The 14713-nt window shown below is 35.4% G+C and overlaps 1 protein-coding gene across 1 annotated transcript in view; it reads right to left on the reverse strand.

Moving 5' to 3' along the window:
• Positions 1–14713, reverse strand: part of CCDC91 (coiled-coil domain containing 91) — a 350703-nt gene that overhangs the window by 211418 nt on the left and 124572 nt on the right. The window contains 3 exon segments of the mRNA XM_019452336.2: positions 11313–11417; positions 12347–12550; positions 13482–13642. Coding sequence (XP_019307881.2) covers positions 11313–11417; positions 12347–12550; positions 13482–13642 — 470 coding nt within the window.

Consider the following 14713-nt stretch of genomic DNA (forward strand, 5'->3'; position numbering starts at 1 on the left):
TGAAAACTACTACATAAAGCAATATTTTTAAATTTATTACTTTGATCCAAAATCTTATTTTTAAGAAATGTATAACTGACACATTAAATAAAATATCTTCAAAATTATGCTTTTTTATATGTGTAATTCTACCAGCTTGTCTTGAATAAATTTTAAAAATATATAAACCTGTTGCTTCAATGCTTATTTTTTAAATACAGTTTGACAAAAAAGTCTTCCCAATTTACACGGGATTTGACAATTCATTTTGGAATAAGAAAAAAATTCTTAGATGCATCTGCTATAATGACTCCCCCTTTATAGAGATTTTTTACTTTTTTTTTTAGGTTTTCATCTTTAAAAAAATTTTTTAATGTATGTTTATTTTTGAGAGAGAGAGAGAGAGAGCGAGCATGCAAGCAAGGGAGGGGCAGAGAGAGAGGGAGACACAGAATCTGAAGCAGGTTCCAGGCTCCCAGCCATCAGCACAGAGCCCGATGCAGGGCTCGAACCCATGAACCTTGAGACCATGACCTGATCTGAAGTCTAAGGCTTAACTGACTGAGCCACCCAGGGTGCCCCTCCCTTTATAAAGATTTTAAAGGGGATGAGTTTCCTGCCAACTGAAATGTATTCATTTCCCAATATCTCACCCAATCTAAAATACAGCATTAAAAATGGGGTGCCTGGGTGGCTTAGTCGGTTAAGTGTCCAACTTCAGCTCAGGTCATAATCCCGCAGTTCACAGGTTCAAGCCCCAAACCAGGCTCTGAGCTGACAGCTCTGAGCCTGGAACCTACTTTGGATTTTGTGTCTCCTTCTGTCTTTGCCCCATCCCTGCTCACACTCTGTTTCTGTCTCTGTCTCTGTCTCTCTCTCTCTCTCTCTCTCAAAAATATAAATATTTTTTCAATACAGTATTAAATGAAATGCACATGAGACCAACCAAAACATAAAATCTTTATTTTCCTTTCATTTTTTCCCTCTTCTTTAGAATGCTGTTAATCATCCTTAAAGATCAATGAATGAATAGGATGTCTTCAAGAGAAGCTTAATCTGTATTTCCTTCAGCATACTCTACATCTTGGCAGGACTGCAGCTACATTTTGGGTTACCTGTGCAGAATTGGGTAATTCCTCGCATATTGGCTCCCCAAGCTACATGCTCAGAGGTATTAAGCCACTGCTCAAATCTACCCTCAGCCAAGTGCCATAAAGCACAATTATCAAAATAGCTTCTGGCTAAGAGTCCAACCATCCAACATCTGACTAGTATTCACTTTTAAAAAGTATACAAAAACATTAAGAATAATATCTATTCATATTAATTAGTATAACCTGTGATATCAGCAACAGAATATAGGTAGAAACCTGAAGCAGTATAAATTCCATTCGTGAAATCAGCTTAAACACTATATAAAATGAAAACTGTATTTTCACATAATTGTTTTTGTTTTGTTTTCTTTTAATTAATTCCCAAACAGAATAATCAACGTACTATAACCAGGAGGCATTTCAATAGGAAATGGCAGTTGGAAGAATAGGCCCAGCCTCTAAAAAGTTTATCCAGAAAATGCCCAAAGCTAGCCATAGCTAACATTTCTGACAACTATCAGAGATGATAGTTTAATAACCAGCTGTGTCTGTTGATTCATTTTTTTTAGGGTGGCAGCATTATGAGATGTTGTGATCTGCTAAGCTGCCCAATTTCTTCAGTGCTCCTCACACCTGCAGACTAACTTGCTATGGGAGTCAGAAAAAGAAGACAAAAGAAATTGGCATCCAAGTTGTACTAAGAGGAGTTCTCTATTCAAGTTTCGTGAAAAGTCCTCTAAATAGCTCCCTTTGACAAACGCAGCATGACTCACTTGTCTTCCTCTGGTGAGGCGGTGAGGCTACACACCCTGGACAGAACAGGAAAGGAGAGGTAGTGCACGCCCCCATTGTACTGCACAGTTCACAGTATTCATTATTTCCTTCTGTAATGGGCACATTCACACCCCTCCACCTATCCTGGTAATTAGACCATATCACAAAAAACAACACTGCTAGAATTCTCTGTAATAGCTAATGTTTAAAAAAAAAAGAAAGTTCGTTCAAGGTTTTTCAAACACTACATTTATTAATTACTCTTTATCTGGTAGACTAAAATCTTAAAGGCACACCCAACAATGGTCTAATTACAGGCAGATTTACTTACAAAACTGAAAATTTGAGCCCTATATTGAGATCACATGAAAATACCTGACTTGTTTATGGTGAGAAATAGGTAGGAATTTTCTTTTATGTTTATTTTTCTGAATTGTCCACATTTTCCACAATAAACATACTATTCTTATAAAAACATAAGCATACCAACATTTTTAAAGAGAAAGGATTTTCAACTAATTTGATCCAGTCTTGTTAGTACTATCTCTTTGTATTCTGAAATGTTTGGTCTTATTTAAGGTACCATACAGAAATAGGCACCAATATATTAACTCTGTCATCACAGATAACAGAAATTTTTTTCTATTTCATTAAGTTCTACATTTATAAGATCTATATGTTATATATGTCTTAATATACAAAATATATGGATTGCCATATGCTACAGAGAATATATTGACTTTCAGGTAGCTGAAGGATGCCTGCACGCCATAATTCAAGCATGAAATTTAATATATATTCCCTATTTAAAAACTCACTTTTGCTGGAGCACCTGGGTGGCTCAGTCAGTTAAGCATTCGACTGTTGGTTTCAGTTCAGGTCATGATCTCACCATTCGTGATTTCAAGCCCTGCATTGGACTCCATGTTGAAAATGTGAGGGCTGCTTGGGATTTTCTCTTTCTCTCTCTCTCTCTCTATGTCCCTTCCTTGCTTGTGCGCTCTCTCTTAAAATGAACAAACTTTAAAAAAAACGTTAAAAACTCTTGCTAATGAATGGACTAACCAAGAAGTTAAAGAGGAAGTTAAAAATTTCATGGAAACCAATGAAAATGATAACACCATAACCCATAACCTCTGGGATGCAGCAAAGGCGGTCATAAGAGGAAAGTATATAGTAATCCAGGCCTTCCTGAAGAATGAAGAAAAGATCTCAGATACACAACCTAACCTTAACGCCTTAAGGAACTGGAAAAAGAAGAGCAAATAAAACCCAAAACCAACAGAACATAGGAAATAACATGGATCAGAGCAGAAATTAATGCTTCTGAAACAAAAAAAAAAAAAAAAAAACAAAACAGTAGAACAGATCAATGAAAACAGAAGCCGGTTCTTTGAAAGAATTAACTAAATTGATAAACCACTAGCCAGTTTGATCAAAAGAAAAGGGAAAGGACCCAAATACATAAAATAAAGAATGAAAAAGAAGAGATCACAACCAAAACAGCAGAAATAAAAATAATAAGAGAATATTATAAGCAATTAACGCCAATAAAATGGGCAATCTGGAAGAAATGGACAAATTCCTAGAAACATATACACTACCAAAACTGAAACAGAAAGAAATAGAAAATGTGAACAGACTCATAACCAGCAAAGAAATCAAATTAGTAATCAAAAATCTCCCAAAAAAGAAGAGTCCAGGGCCAGATGGCTTTCCAGGGGAATTCTACCAAACATTTAAGGAAGAGTTAACACCTATTCTCTTGAAGGTGTTCCACAAACTAGAAATGGAAGGAAAACTTCCAAACTTTTTATATGAAGCCAGCATACCTTGATTCCAAAACCAGAGACCCCACTAAAAAAGGAGAACTATACACCAATTTCCCTGATGAACATGGATGCAAAAATCCTCAACAAGATATTAGCCAACTTGCTCCAACAATACATTAAAAAAAGTATTCACCACAACCAAGTGGGATTTATACTTGGGATGCAGGGCTGGTTCAATATCCTCAAAATAATTAACGTGATTCATCACATCAATAAAAGAAAGGACAAGAACCATATGATCCTCTCAATAGATGCAGAGAAAGCATTTGACAAAATACAGCATCCTTTCTTGATAACAACCCTCAAGAAAGTAGGGATAGAAGGACCATACCTCGAGCTCATAAAAGCCATATATGAACGACCCAACGCTAATATCATCCTCAATGGGGAAAAACTGACAGCTTTCCCCTCAAGATCAGGGACACAACAGGGATATCCACTCTTGCCACTGTTATTCAACATAGTATTGGAAGTCTTAGCCTCTGCAATCAGACAACACAAAGAAATAAAATGCATCCAAATCAGCCAGGAGGAGGTCAAACTTTCACTCTTCACAAATGACTTGATCCTCTATATGGAAAACCCAAAAGATTCCACCAAAAAACTACTAGAATTGATTCATGAATTCAGCAAAGTTTCAGGATATAAAATCAACGCACAGAAATCGGTTGCATTCCTATACACCAACAATGAAACGACAGAAAGAGAAATCAAGGAATCGATCCCATTTACAGTTGCACCAAAAACCATAAAATACCTAGAAATAAAACTAACCAAAGAGGTGAAAAATCTATACACTGAAAACTACAGAAAGCTTATAAAAGAAATTGAAGAAAACATAAAAAATTGGAAAAAGATTCCAACCTCCTGAATAGGAAGAACAAATATTGTTAAAATGTCGCTACTACCCAAAGCAATCTACATATTCCATGCAATCTCTATCAAAATAACACCAGCATTCTTCACAGAGCTAGAACAAATAATCCTAATGTTTGTATGGAACCAGAAAAGACCCCGAAGAGCCAAAGCAATCTTGAAAAAGAAAACCAAAGCAGGAGGCATCACAATCCCAGACTTCAAGCTCTGCTACAAAGCTATAATCATCAAGACGGCATGGTACTGGCACAAGAACAGACACTCAGATCAATGGAACAGAATAGAGAACCCAGAAATGGACCCACAAACGTGTGGCCAACTAATCTTTGACAAAGCAGGAAAGAATATCCAATGGAATAAAGACAGTCTCTTCAGCAAGCGGTGCTGGCAAAACTGGACAGCGACATGCAGAAGAATGAACCTGGACCACTTTCTTACACCATACACAAAGATAAACTCAAAATGGATGAAAGACCTCAATGTAAGACAAGAAGCCATCAAAATTCTCAAGGAGAAAGCAGGCAAAAACCTCTTTGATCTTGCCCGCAGCAACTTCTTACTCAACACGTCTCTGGAGGCAAGGGAAACAAAAGCAAAAATGAACTACTGGGACCTCATCAAAATAAATAGCTTCTGCACAGCAAAGGAAACAATCAGCAAAAGTCAAAGGCAACTGACAGAATGGGAGAAGATATTTGCAAATGACATATTAGATAAAGGGTTAGTATCCAAAATGTATAAAGAACTTATCCAACTCAACACCCAAAAAACAAATAATCCAGTGAAGAAATGGGGAAAAGACATGAATAGACACTTCTCCAAAGGAGACATCCAGATGGCCAACCGACACATGAAAAAATGCCCAACGTCAATCATTATCAGGGAAATACAAATCAAAACCACAATGAGATATACCTCACATCTGTCAGAATGGCTAACATTAACAACTCAGGCAACAACAGGTGTTGGCAAGGATGCAGAGAAAGAGGATCTCTTTTGCATTGTTAGTAGGAATGCAAGCTGGTGCAGCCACTCTGGAAAACAGTATGGACATTCCTCAAAAAACTAAAAATAGAACTACCCTAGGACCCAGCAATTGCACTACTAGGCATTTATCCACGGGATACAGGTGTGCTGTTCCAAAGGGACACATGCACCCCCATGTTTATAGCAGCACTATCAATAATAGCCAAAGTATAGAAAGAGCCCAAATGTCCATCGATGGATGAATGGATAAAGAAGATGTGGTATATATATACAATGGAGCATTACTCAGCAATCAAAAAGAATGAAATCTTGCCATTTGCAACTACATGGATGGAACTGGAGGGTATTATGCTAAGTGAAATTAGAGAAAGACAAAAATCATATGACTTCACTCATATGAGGACTTTAGGAGACAAAACAGATGAATGTAACAAAAATAAATTAAAAACTGTGAAGGGGACAAAACATAAGAGACCCTTAAATATGGAGAACAAACAGAGGGTTACTGGAGGGGTGTGGGAGGGGGGTTGGGCTAAATGGGTAAGGGGCATTAAGGAATCTACTCCTGAAATCATTGTTGCACTATATGCTAACTAATTTGGATGTAAATTTTAAAAAATAAAAAATAAAATTTAAAAAAAACACTCTTACTAGTATTTCATATATATATTTAACATACAATGGTCTCTTTTGATACAAATTTAATTATATCTCCTCCTATTCCTAAAAATTTATTAGACTGAACTAGCTTCCTATCAGTTGGAAAAAAAGGCTATATCCCCAGAAAGGAGGTCAGATAGTAAATACTAATAAATTCTTGATGAACTTTGTCTTTACAATACAATTGAAATATTTTTATCGAAAATACATTTCCAGAAAGTCTGACACATATAACTATACATACACAAACTTCATAAGTATAAGGCAAATATAGAGACTTATGAATTATTTCCCAGTTTCCCAGTTTGACTTATCCATATATATTTTTTTACTTTAGAGAGAGAGAAAGAGAGAGAAAGAGAGAGAGCAGAAGAGAAGGGCAGAGGGAGAGAGAAAGAATCCTAAATAGGCTCCCCACTCAGCAGGGAACCTGACCCAGGGCTCAACCCCACAACCCTGGGATTGTGACCTGAGCTGAAATCAAGAGTTGGATGTTCAACTGACTGAGCCACCCAGGCACCCCGAGTTATCCATATTTTTATTTGCCCTTCCTCTATTTACAATGACTCACTGATTATGTAAACTATTTCTTAAAAAATGTACTAAAAATATCTGTTTTAATGTATTTTAAGACTGAAATTAATTTCCTACGATAGCTACAACAAAGAATATTTTAAATTCAGAATGTTCTTTTCTATACCAATTATAAAGACTTTTTAAATTATTTTTAAGTAATCTTTAGACCCAACATGGGAATCGAACTCACAACCCAAGACCAAGAATCCCATGCTCTACTGACATAGCCAGCCAGGTGCCCCTTCTATTCCACTTACAAAGAGAAAATAATGCATTTCTCCCTATTTTTCTCAATAAGTACAGCTAAAACACCTAGACATTATATTTAAAACAAATGTAGGATGATTCTAGATGATGGTAAGAAGAGAGATCTAGGGTCCTGGGGACAAAAAGGAATGATGCAGCAATAAGTTCTGGGAGTTTTCCTTCAGCCTCATACATCCCAAACTGGGTATTGGAATGGTTAGCAACCAGGAAATACCAATGGGCACAAACAAAAACCCCCAGAAAAGCGATACCTCTCTAGCCAAAGGACCACAATTAGGGCAACCCCGCAGAACAAAAAGCTTTTAGATAGTAAAAGCTTGATGACAGCGGAACCCCACGGAAAAAACAAAATAGGACGCCAGTCCATCTCTGTGAGCAAAGGCCAAAGTGCTAAGTATGCCCAGACTTCCACCTTAAGGAGCTACAGGGATGTTTCCATCCCACCCCCCACCCCCTGAGGTGATAACAGAGAAGACCAAATTTACATAGAGGCATTTTAAGGACTTGAATCCCCACCCAGACACAAGGAGGCTCTCTCCCCTTTTCTGTGTCAGAAAAAGCTGAGTGAGGAACCAGAACTTTTACAACCACTCAGAGGTAACAAGACCTCCCTGCTCCATGGTATCAGTACAAGCACATGGAGAGGAGTAACAAGGTATCTCTCTTCCTGCCAAGCAGGGTGTATCAGCCAAGCGTATGGGGGGCCTGAAATGCCACTGTTTCCCAGGAGTAGGGAGGTACCCCTCCTACCCAGGAGGTTAAAGGCAGTTAAGTAGGAAACCTGGAATCTCATCCTATACCTGAGATTAACAAAGTGGCGTCTACCTTTCCCCAAATGTTCAGTGTCAGGAGACCAATTAAAATGCATGATTTAATCAAGATCCGAGGTGTCATACAAAATGCCCAAAATGCATAAGATATAATTAAAAACCACTCATCACACTATGAATCAGGAAAACCTCAATTTGAATAAGAAAACACCATGAACAGACAGCAATAAGCTGATACCAATGTTAAAATTATCTGACAAGGATTTTAAAGCAGCCATTACAAAAATGCTTAAACAAGTAATTATGAATATGACTGAAATGTAAGGAAAAAAGAAAGTTTCAGCAAAGAAGTAGAAGATATAAAGAACCAAATCAGTATTTTATAACTGAAAAATACTAAACTAAATAAACAGCAAAAACTGACTCAAAACCAAAATGAAAGGGTCAGAAAAAAATTAGTATACTACAAGATAAAACAATAAAAACTATTCAACCTGAACAAAAGCAGACTGAAAAAAAAATGTAGAGAACAACATGGAGCCATAGACCTACAACAACAACCAAAAGCTTTGCTAAATAGCATGCTTGCCTTTTAGTTCAATTTGGCTATGAGACCACCTAATACATTTTTTTGTCACTTACCTAGCCAAGGTGATAAAATACTCCATAAGTCAATTTACCCTTTTATTCACATGGTATAAAAAGGAAAGAGACCCTTCTTGGTGCGGAACCAAAATCATCTGAAAAAAGTTTTCTTTGGAAGTACTGCTTCCTATAAAAGACAGATCTTTTTAAATTGAATGTGAGTTTTCAAGACTCAAGTTGTTACTCTTATCACTGTTAATGGTGAGAGCTAAATGACAACCATGAAAATACCACTTGGAATTTATACTGGTCTTTACAGTGAAAAGGTCAAAGTATATGTAGGTCTTCGATCGTATCTCAGGTGTGTTACTGTTCTCGTAGATAGACTGGAAAACTTAAAACTGAATTTGCAAAGGTATATGTCTCACTAAAGGGCCCAGAATGTCACTCAGTATAGGCAGAAAAAAACACAACGTTCTTTTAGTATTCAGTACTACATCTGTCAATAAACACTAGAATTCCAAGTATGGGGCTGGTAAGTGTGGCTGTACACAACATAATTAGCCCTTGGGGAGCAGGCGGCATTATATTAGTGAATTCATTCATTCATTCAAGAATATTAAGTGAGCTCACACTATATGCCAGGTATTGCTCTAGGTACTGGGAAGGAAAGTTCCTAATCTCATAGATTACATTCTGATGGGAGAAAACAAAAAATAACCAAATCAAAACAAAGTAACAGGTGAATAAATGCTAAGAGGAAGAGGAAAAAAGCAAAGAAAGGTAACTAGGAAATGCTAAGCATTTACAGACGGTCTTATTTTCTATTGCACGGTCAAGGAAAAAATCTACAAGAAAGTAGCATTTGAGCAGGTATTTGAAGGAAGCTAGGGTTCAGTGAGAATGTTAAAAGTATAATTTTCAAACAGTTAAAATGTGACTTGTATAAATATAAATTGAACATATGCCAAGAACTTATTCTCCTCATTTATTAATAAATGAATAATTTATGTTAAGATTGAGGGAATCAGATGTTAAGACTGGTTCAAAGAGCATTTGAAGGTATGTGTGTATATATATTTATCACATATATATCTCATATATATTCCATATTTTCTATATATAGCCTATATTTCTATATTTTCTATATTTCTCTCTATATGTTCCATATATACTTCTTATATAGAGAGAGACAGAGAAAATTTAAATAATGGTGTGTTAGACTAAGAGAGGTAGATTGGAGACAAAAACTCACCAATGTCCTACAGGACAATAGAGAGTATTTTTGAAGTTATCTTTTCTAACAGATATTACTTACGTCTCTTCTGGAAAAAAAATTAACATGGAATGTCAACATATCTGAGACTTCCAATCAATAGTAAACAGTGAGTCAAATAAAGTACATTCTCTGATATAATCCTAAATCTATTAAACAATATCCCCATAAGGCAGTGAAGGAACACAGCTCACCCTTTCCCTTATTTTCAAGTTTTGCTTTTTTTCTTTCTTTTAACAGATCTATGCAGACAGAAGAGCATTCCAGTCAGAGAGACTGTGAATGAATCACAAACCATTTCCCTCCGCTCACCACTCCAACAGCCAAGGAATGCCCTCTCCAACACAGACTCACACATTCACCTGGACCTTATTAAGAACTTTGGTGTAAGTAAACAGCTGGAAAAATTGGAGAAGCCAGAAGATTTATATTGGAAGGAGACTGAGAATTGAGGTTGGGACATGAATTGATTTACATTTTTAAAAACATTACCTGCTGAAATAAAAACTCATTAAGGAGAAGAGCAAGGGTACAGGCTAGAAGACCACTTAGGAGACCATTAAAATGATCTAGGCAAATAAACATCTAAATATATAGTTTGTCAAGAGTAAAAAGTGCTATGGAGAAAAACAAAACAGAATGGGAATGTTGATAGGGATGTCAGTATTATCTGGAAAGGTCTTCTCTGATAAAGTAGTATTTGCACAGAGATCTGAATGATACAAGAAAGAAAACCATGCAGAGAATTGAGGGAAGAGTGTTCCAGACATAGGGATAAGCCACAATGATTGAAGAGAAAGAGGCAGGGAAAAGATGGGGAGGGAGGTATAAAAGAGAATGCATTGCCTTGCAACCCATTTTAAGGACTTACTTGGCTTTTAATTTGGGTGAGATGAGAAGCCATGAAGGTTTCAGAGCAGAGAAAACACATGATCAGCTTTAAGTATTAAACAGATCACATTGGCTGCAATGGGAAGAATGGTCTTTAAGTGGGCAATGACAGAAGCAAAAAGTTTAATCAGAAGAGCCTTTAGTATTCCAAGGGAGAGATAAGGATGACTTAGAATAGTGACCCTAATGACAAATAGTCAAAACCTGGACATTTTGAAGGTAGAACTAATAAGTTTTGATAAAGGAACAGACATGGTTAGTAAATGTATCAGCCTTAGCAACTGCAAATACAGAGCTATCATTTATTGAGATGGGAAAGTGTAGAAGAAACAAGTTTATTAAGAAAATTTGGGGGGAAGAAGAGGAGACACTGATTACAATTTATGAAAAAGGTTAAATATCTCAGTTTGGAATTTACAGGATTCCAAATTCTTTCAATGTAGTCACAGTAAGAAAAATCAGAATATCAATTTCTTCTTTTTCCAGAAAATCAACTTCTAAGTTTCATCCATCAGAAACCATATCTTACACTAAACTGAGTCTCAACTAGCACTCAGGGCTTCTCACAGATTCATACTTTTCAAAATGCCATTTATCATCAATTTCATCCATTGTTGGTTAATTATTTTACATATTTAAGCAAGCATCTGACCCTTCATAAAGTATTTATTGAACACTTTTTGAAATTACACTACATACTTCAGCAAAAGACGCACATATTAAATTTTAAATTCACCGGGTTTACCTGAAGTTCTTTGTATCTATCTTGAAAAGATATGGCCTCTTGCTCTTTTTCTTTAAGGAAATCTTTTTCTAAGACACTATGCTTTTCCATCAATGATTCCACATCCTAAAGAAAAATCCAAGCATAAATGTTATAATATTTTATAGTGGCATACAATATATTCAGTGTTCTCAATGAACACAGCATAAAACATTTGGTAAGGAAAGAACTCACACGAGTGTGGTTTAAAGTTCAACAATATTACAGGTTATATGCCCCCCTATCATTTCCAGACCAATATTAACATTAACATAACACCAAAATTATTTACACTAATAAATGAATAATAGCATCTAAACTAACTGTAATCAGCACAAACTATCTCTACATATACTTTCTATAAATTTGCAAAAGTCTTTTTATAGATGTATTTGTAGGAAAAAGAAATGAGAACATAAATAAATAATTCACTAAAATAGCTACGTATCTAAGTACTCTGGGCAAATATCCCATGATATGTAACTTCCCATAGGGACAAGTCAATGTTACACATCTTCTAATCATATAAGAAATACAACACTACCGGTTTTCAAAGTAAATGAAAATAAATCAGAAGAAAAACATTAGAGGAACAAAATCTAGTAGAGATGTTCCTATCTTTAAAAGTACATATCTAAGATTAGCAATTGCTTATCAAAGACTTTTCTAAGTGATACACTCATAAAACTAACTTAAATCTACAGCCAAGGGAAGACAGCATCTTCTTCCCCTCATTAATTCTTATTTTTTTTTATTATTTTTTAAAATTATTTTAGAGAGGGGAGGAGAGAGAGAGAGAATCTTAAGCAGGCTCCACATTCAGCACAGAGCCCAATGAGGGGTTCGATCCACAACCCTGAGATCATGACCAAAACTAAAATCAAGAGTTGTACACTCAACTAAGTGAGCCACCCAGGAGCCCCAACTCATGAGTTCTTAATCAGACATTGGGACTATATCAAGTTTCAAGTCTTATACGATTCAAACATTTATTTTTTACGCAAATGTAAATATACCTTTTTAATCCTCTGTTTTTCTTCTTCAGAAACTTTGAGTTTAATCTCCAGACTTGAAATTTTCTGCTGAAGCTGTATGTTTGATACATTGGCTCCAAGATCCTCAGAATCATCCACAAGGGCAATTGTTCCATTACTTTTCTCATCATTTAAACCCAATGGAAAAAGTGAGATATCCAGATGAGTGTGTGTTGATTGCTGAATCTAAACCACATTAAAAAAAAAAATACACAAGAGGGAAAGTTTACACTGTACCAATAATGAAAACATCCAAAGGGCACCAGAAACCACATTTGGAAATTAAGTTGTAGCAAAGGTTCTGAAATTATTTCACCCTTTAAGTAAATCAACAGAAGACCTCAAACTGTTACAACAACCTGATCTTTGTAGTTAAGAAATAAACTGTCTCTAAACTTTAGAGTCTAAAGCATTTATTATTTTGCAAGCAAAGCACTAAAAATTTAAAACGTTTTCTTATGCTTGAAGGCATACAATTAACTATAAACACATCTGACACTCACCAGTCCTTAAATTTATACACACATCCAGAATTTGTATATATTTTAAATTGTAAGTCAGAATTTGAAATTTATCAATAACTGCTACTTGATCATCACTCTCTAGGTAAAGATAACAGGTGACTCAAGGTTGTATAATTCACTTTTGAAATCTGGACTAACTGTAACGTCTAACACAATGCCTGGATCAATAAATATGTGAATGAATAAACCCCATGACTACTGTCTTTTTGGTTTCTACTCTAAAATTGAAATGAACATTCTAATATCTAAAAACACAGGGTTAGCTTCCCTGAACAGAGAAATATTTTTTTGTAATTATTGTTTTCTTCTGAAGTCCAAGATTTGAAATGCAAAGCTAAGCCAATTTTAACAAATGATATACTCAAAACTGTATTTTGGTAACTATAGCTACTTAAATACTTTGCAATTATGCCACAAAACATATTACTCAGTTTTTGGAATTCTAGATATTAGCCTCCAAGTCAAAATATCTACAAAAATATTTCTTTCAGAAAAATAAGTAAATAAAAAAAAAAATCAGAAAGGCCTCATTTAAACCAGCAAGCAATTTTTTAAGCACGCAAACTTCTTGTAAAAAATACACTTGTCTTTACCTGTGCTTTAGGAACAGTTTGACTGACAATGCTGTCATCTGTGTGTGTATTCTCTGGTGATGAAATGATGGGTTCCGAAGACAGGCAGCCAACTGAAGGAGAAGAGCGGTCATGGTCCAGTATAATCTCAGGAGAAGCTGGAGAAAGATGGACTCCAGATACTAGAGAATAAATAAATAAAGGATTGTCAAAGAGAAAGGAAAGAATAGGTTGAGAGGAAGAAAGAGAATAGAGGGAAGGAAAGGAGAAAGGATAAGGGAAGTAAAAGCAATGAGACTGAAAATGAAGATTCCAGGACTATTCCTCAGGGACCATTCTCTGAAACCTACAACTAGTATTTCTAAATTTAACATGACATTTCCATGTGAGACCTAGGCAATAAAACAATGTAATAGTGTCTTAGTGTTTACATAATAATACACTACCATAAGCAGTGCATTTCTGACTGAAAGTACTCAAATATATCATCCATCTACATTCAGTTAAGAAAAAGCACTAGTGTGCGTACTAGTCACAGGCATTGGGCACTGAGAAGGTAACAGTGAGCAAGACAGATGCATTCGTGCAGGCAATGGCCCTATGACCCAGTTGGCAAGTCAAATCAATTAAATATTTATTACAATAAACTGACCTAAGAGGAGGAATCATTACTTTAAAATAGCTGATCCAACTGCCTCTGTGTTAACTTCTTTTCTAATAGGCAAAAGAATTTTCATATTAAAATCAATTTGAATTGCTTCTATAAAAAAGTAATGTTGAAATTAGTTTGACAACAAAACATTACTAGATTGTGATTAGGTTCAAATACAAAGGTCATGAAAGGAAAGCTACCTGCCAAGATGAAATAAGACAAAAATACTGATAAGGATAAAATAAAAAGATTATATTACTTTATTTTCAAATGTTCTTCTAAAAATTCAAAAGTATTTGCATTATGTGTTTTCAAGTTTAAGAAGAGTAACTAAATGAATTTTAGCAGTAATCCATGTATACATTTTGACTTTCTAAATTATAAAGACCTTTATTCCACATTGGCATCAGTGGCAACGTCAGTGAAGTTCTACCATAAATTCTGGAAGGCAGCTCACAATGGAAATTGCATTTTTCCCTGAGGAAAGACATTTGTAAGGTCATTAGGTATTTAAAAACTAAAGAATATATCAATTTCTGACTGGTACCCTATAGGATCATTCAATTATCTTATCTATGCTATTATTGTGTCATAATGCTGA

This window comes from Panthera pardus, unplaced genomic scaffold, assembly GCF_024362965.1.
Source record: "Panthera pardus isolate Hobbes unplaced genomic scaffold, ASM2436296v1 HiC_scaffold_6, whole genome shotgun sequence".
NCBI lineage: Eukaryota > Metazoa > Chordata > Mammalia > Carnivora > Felidae > Panthera > Panthera pardus.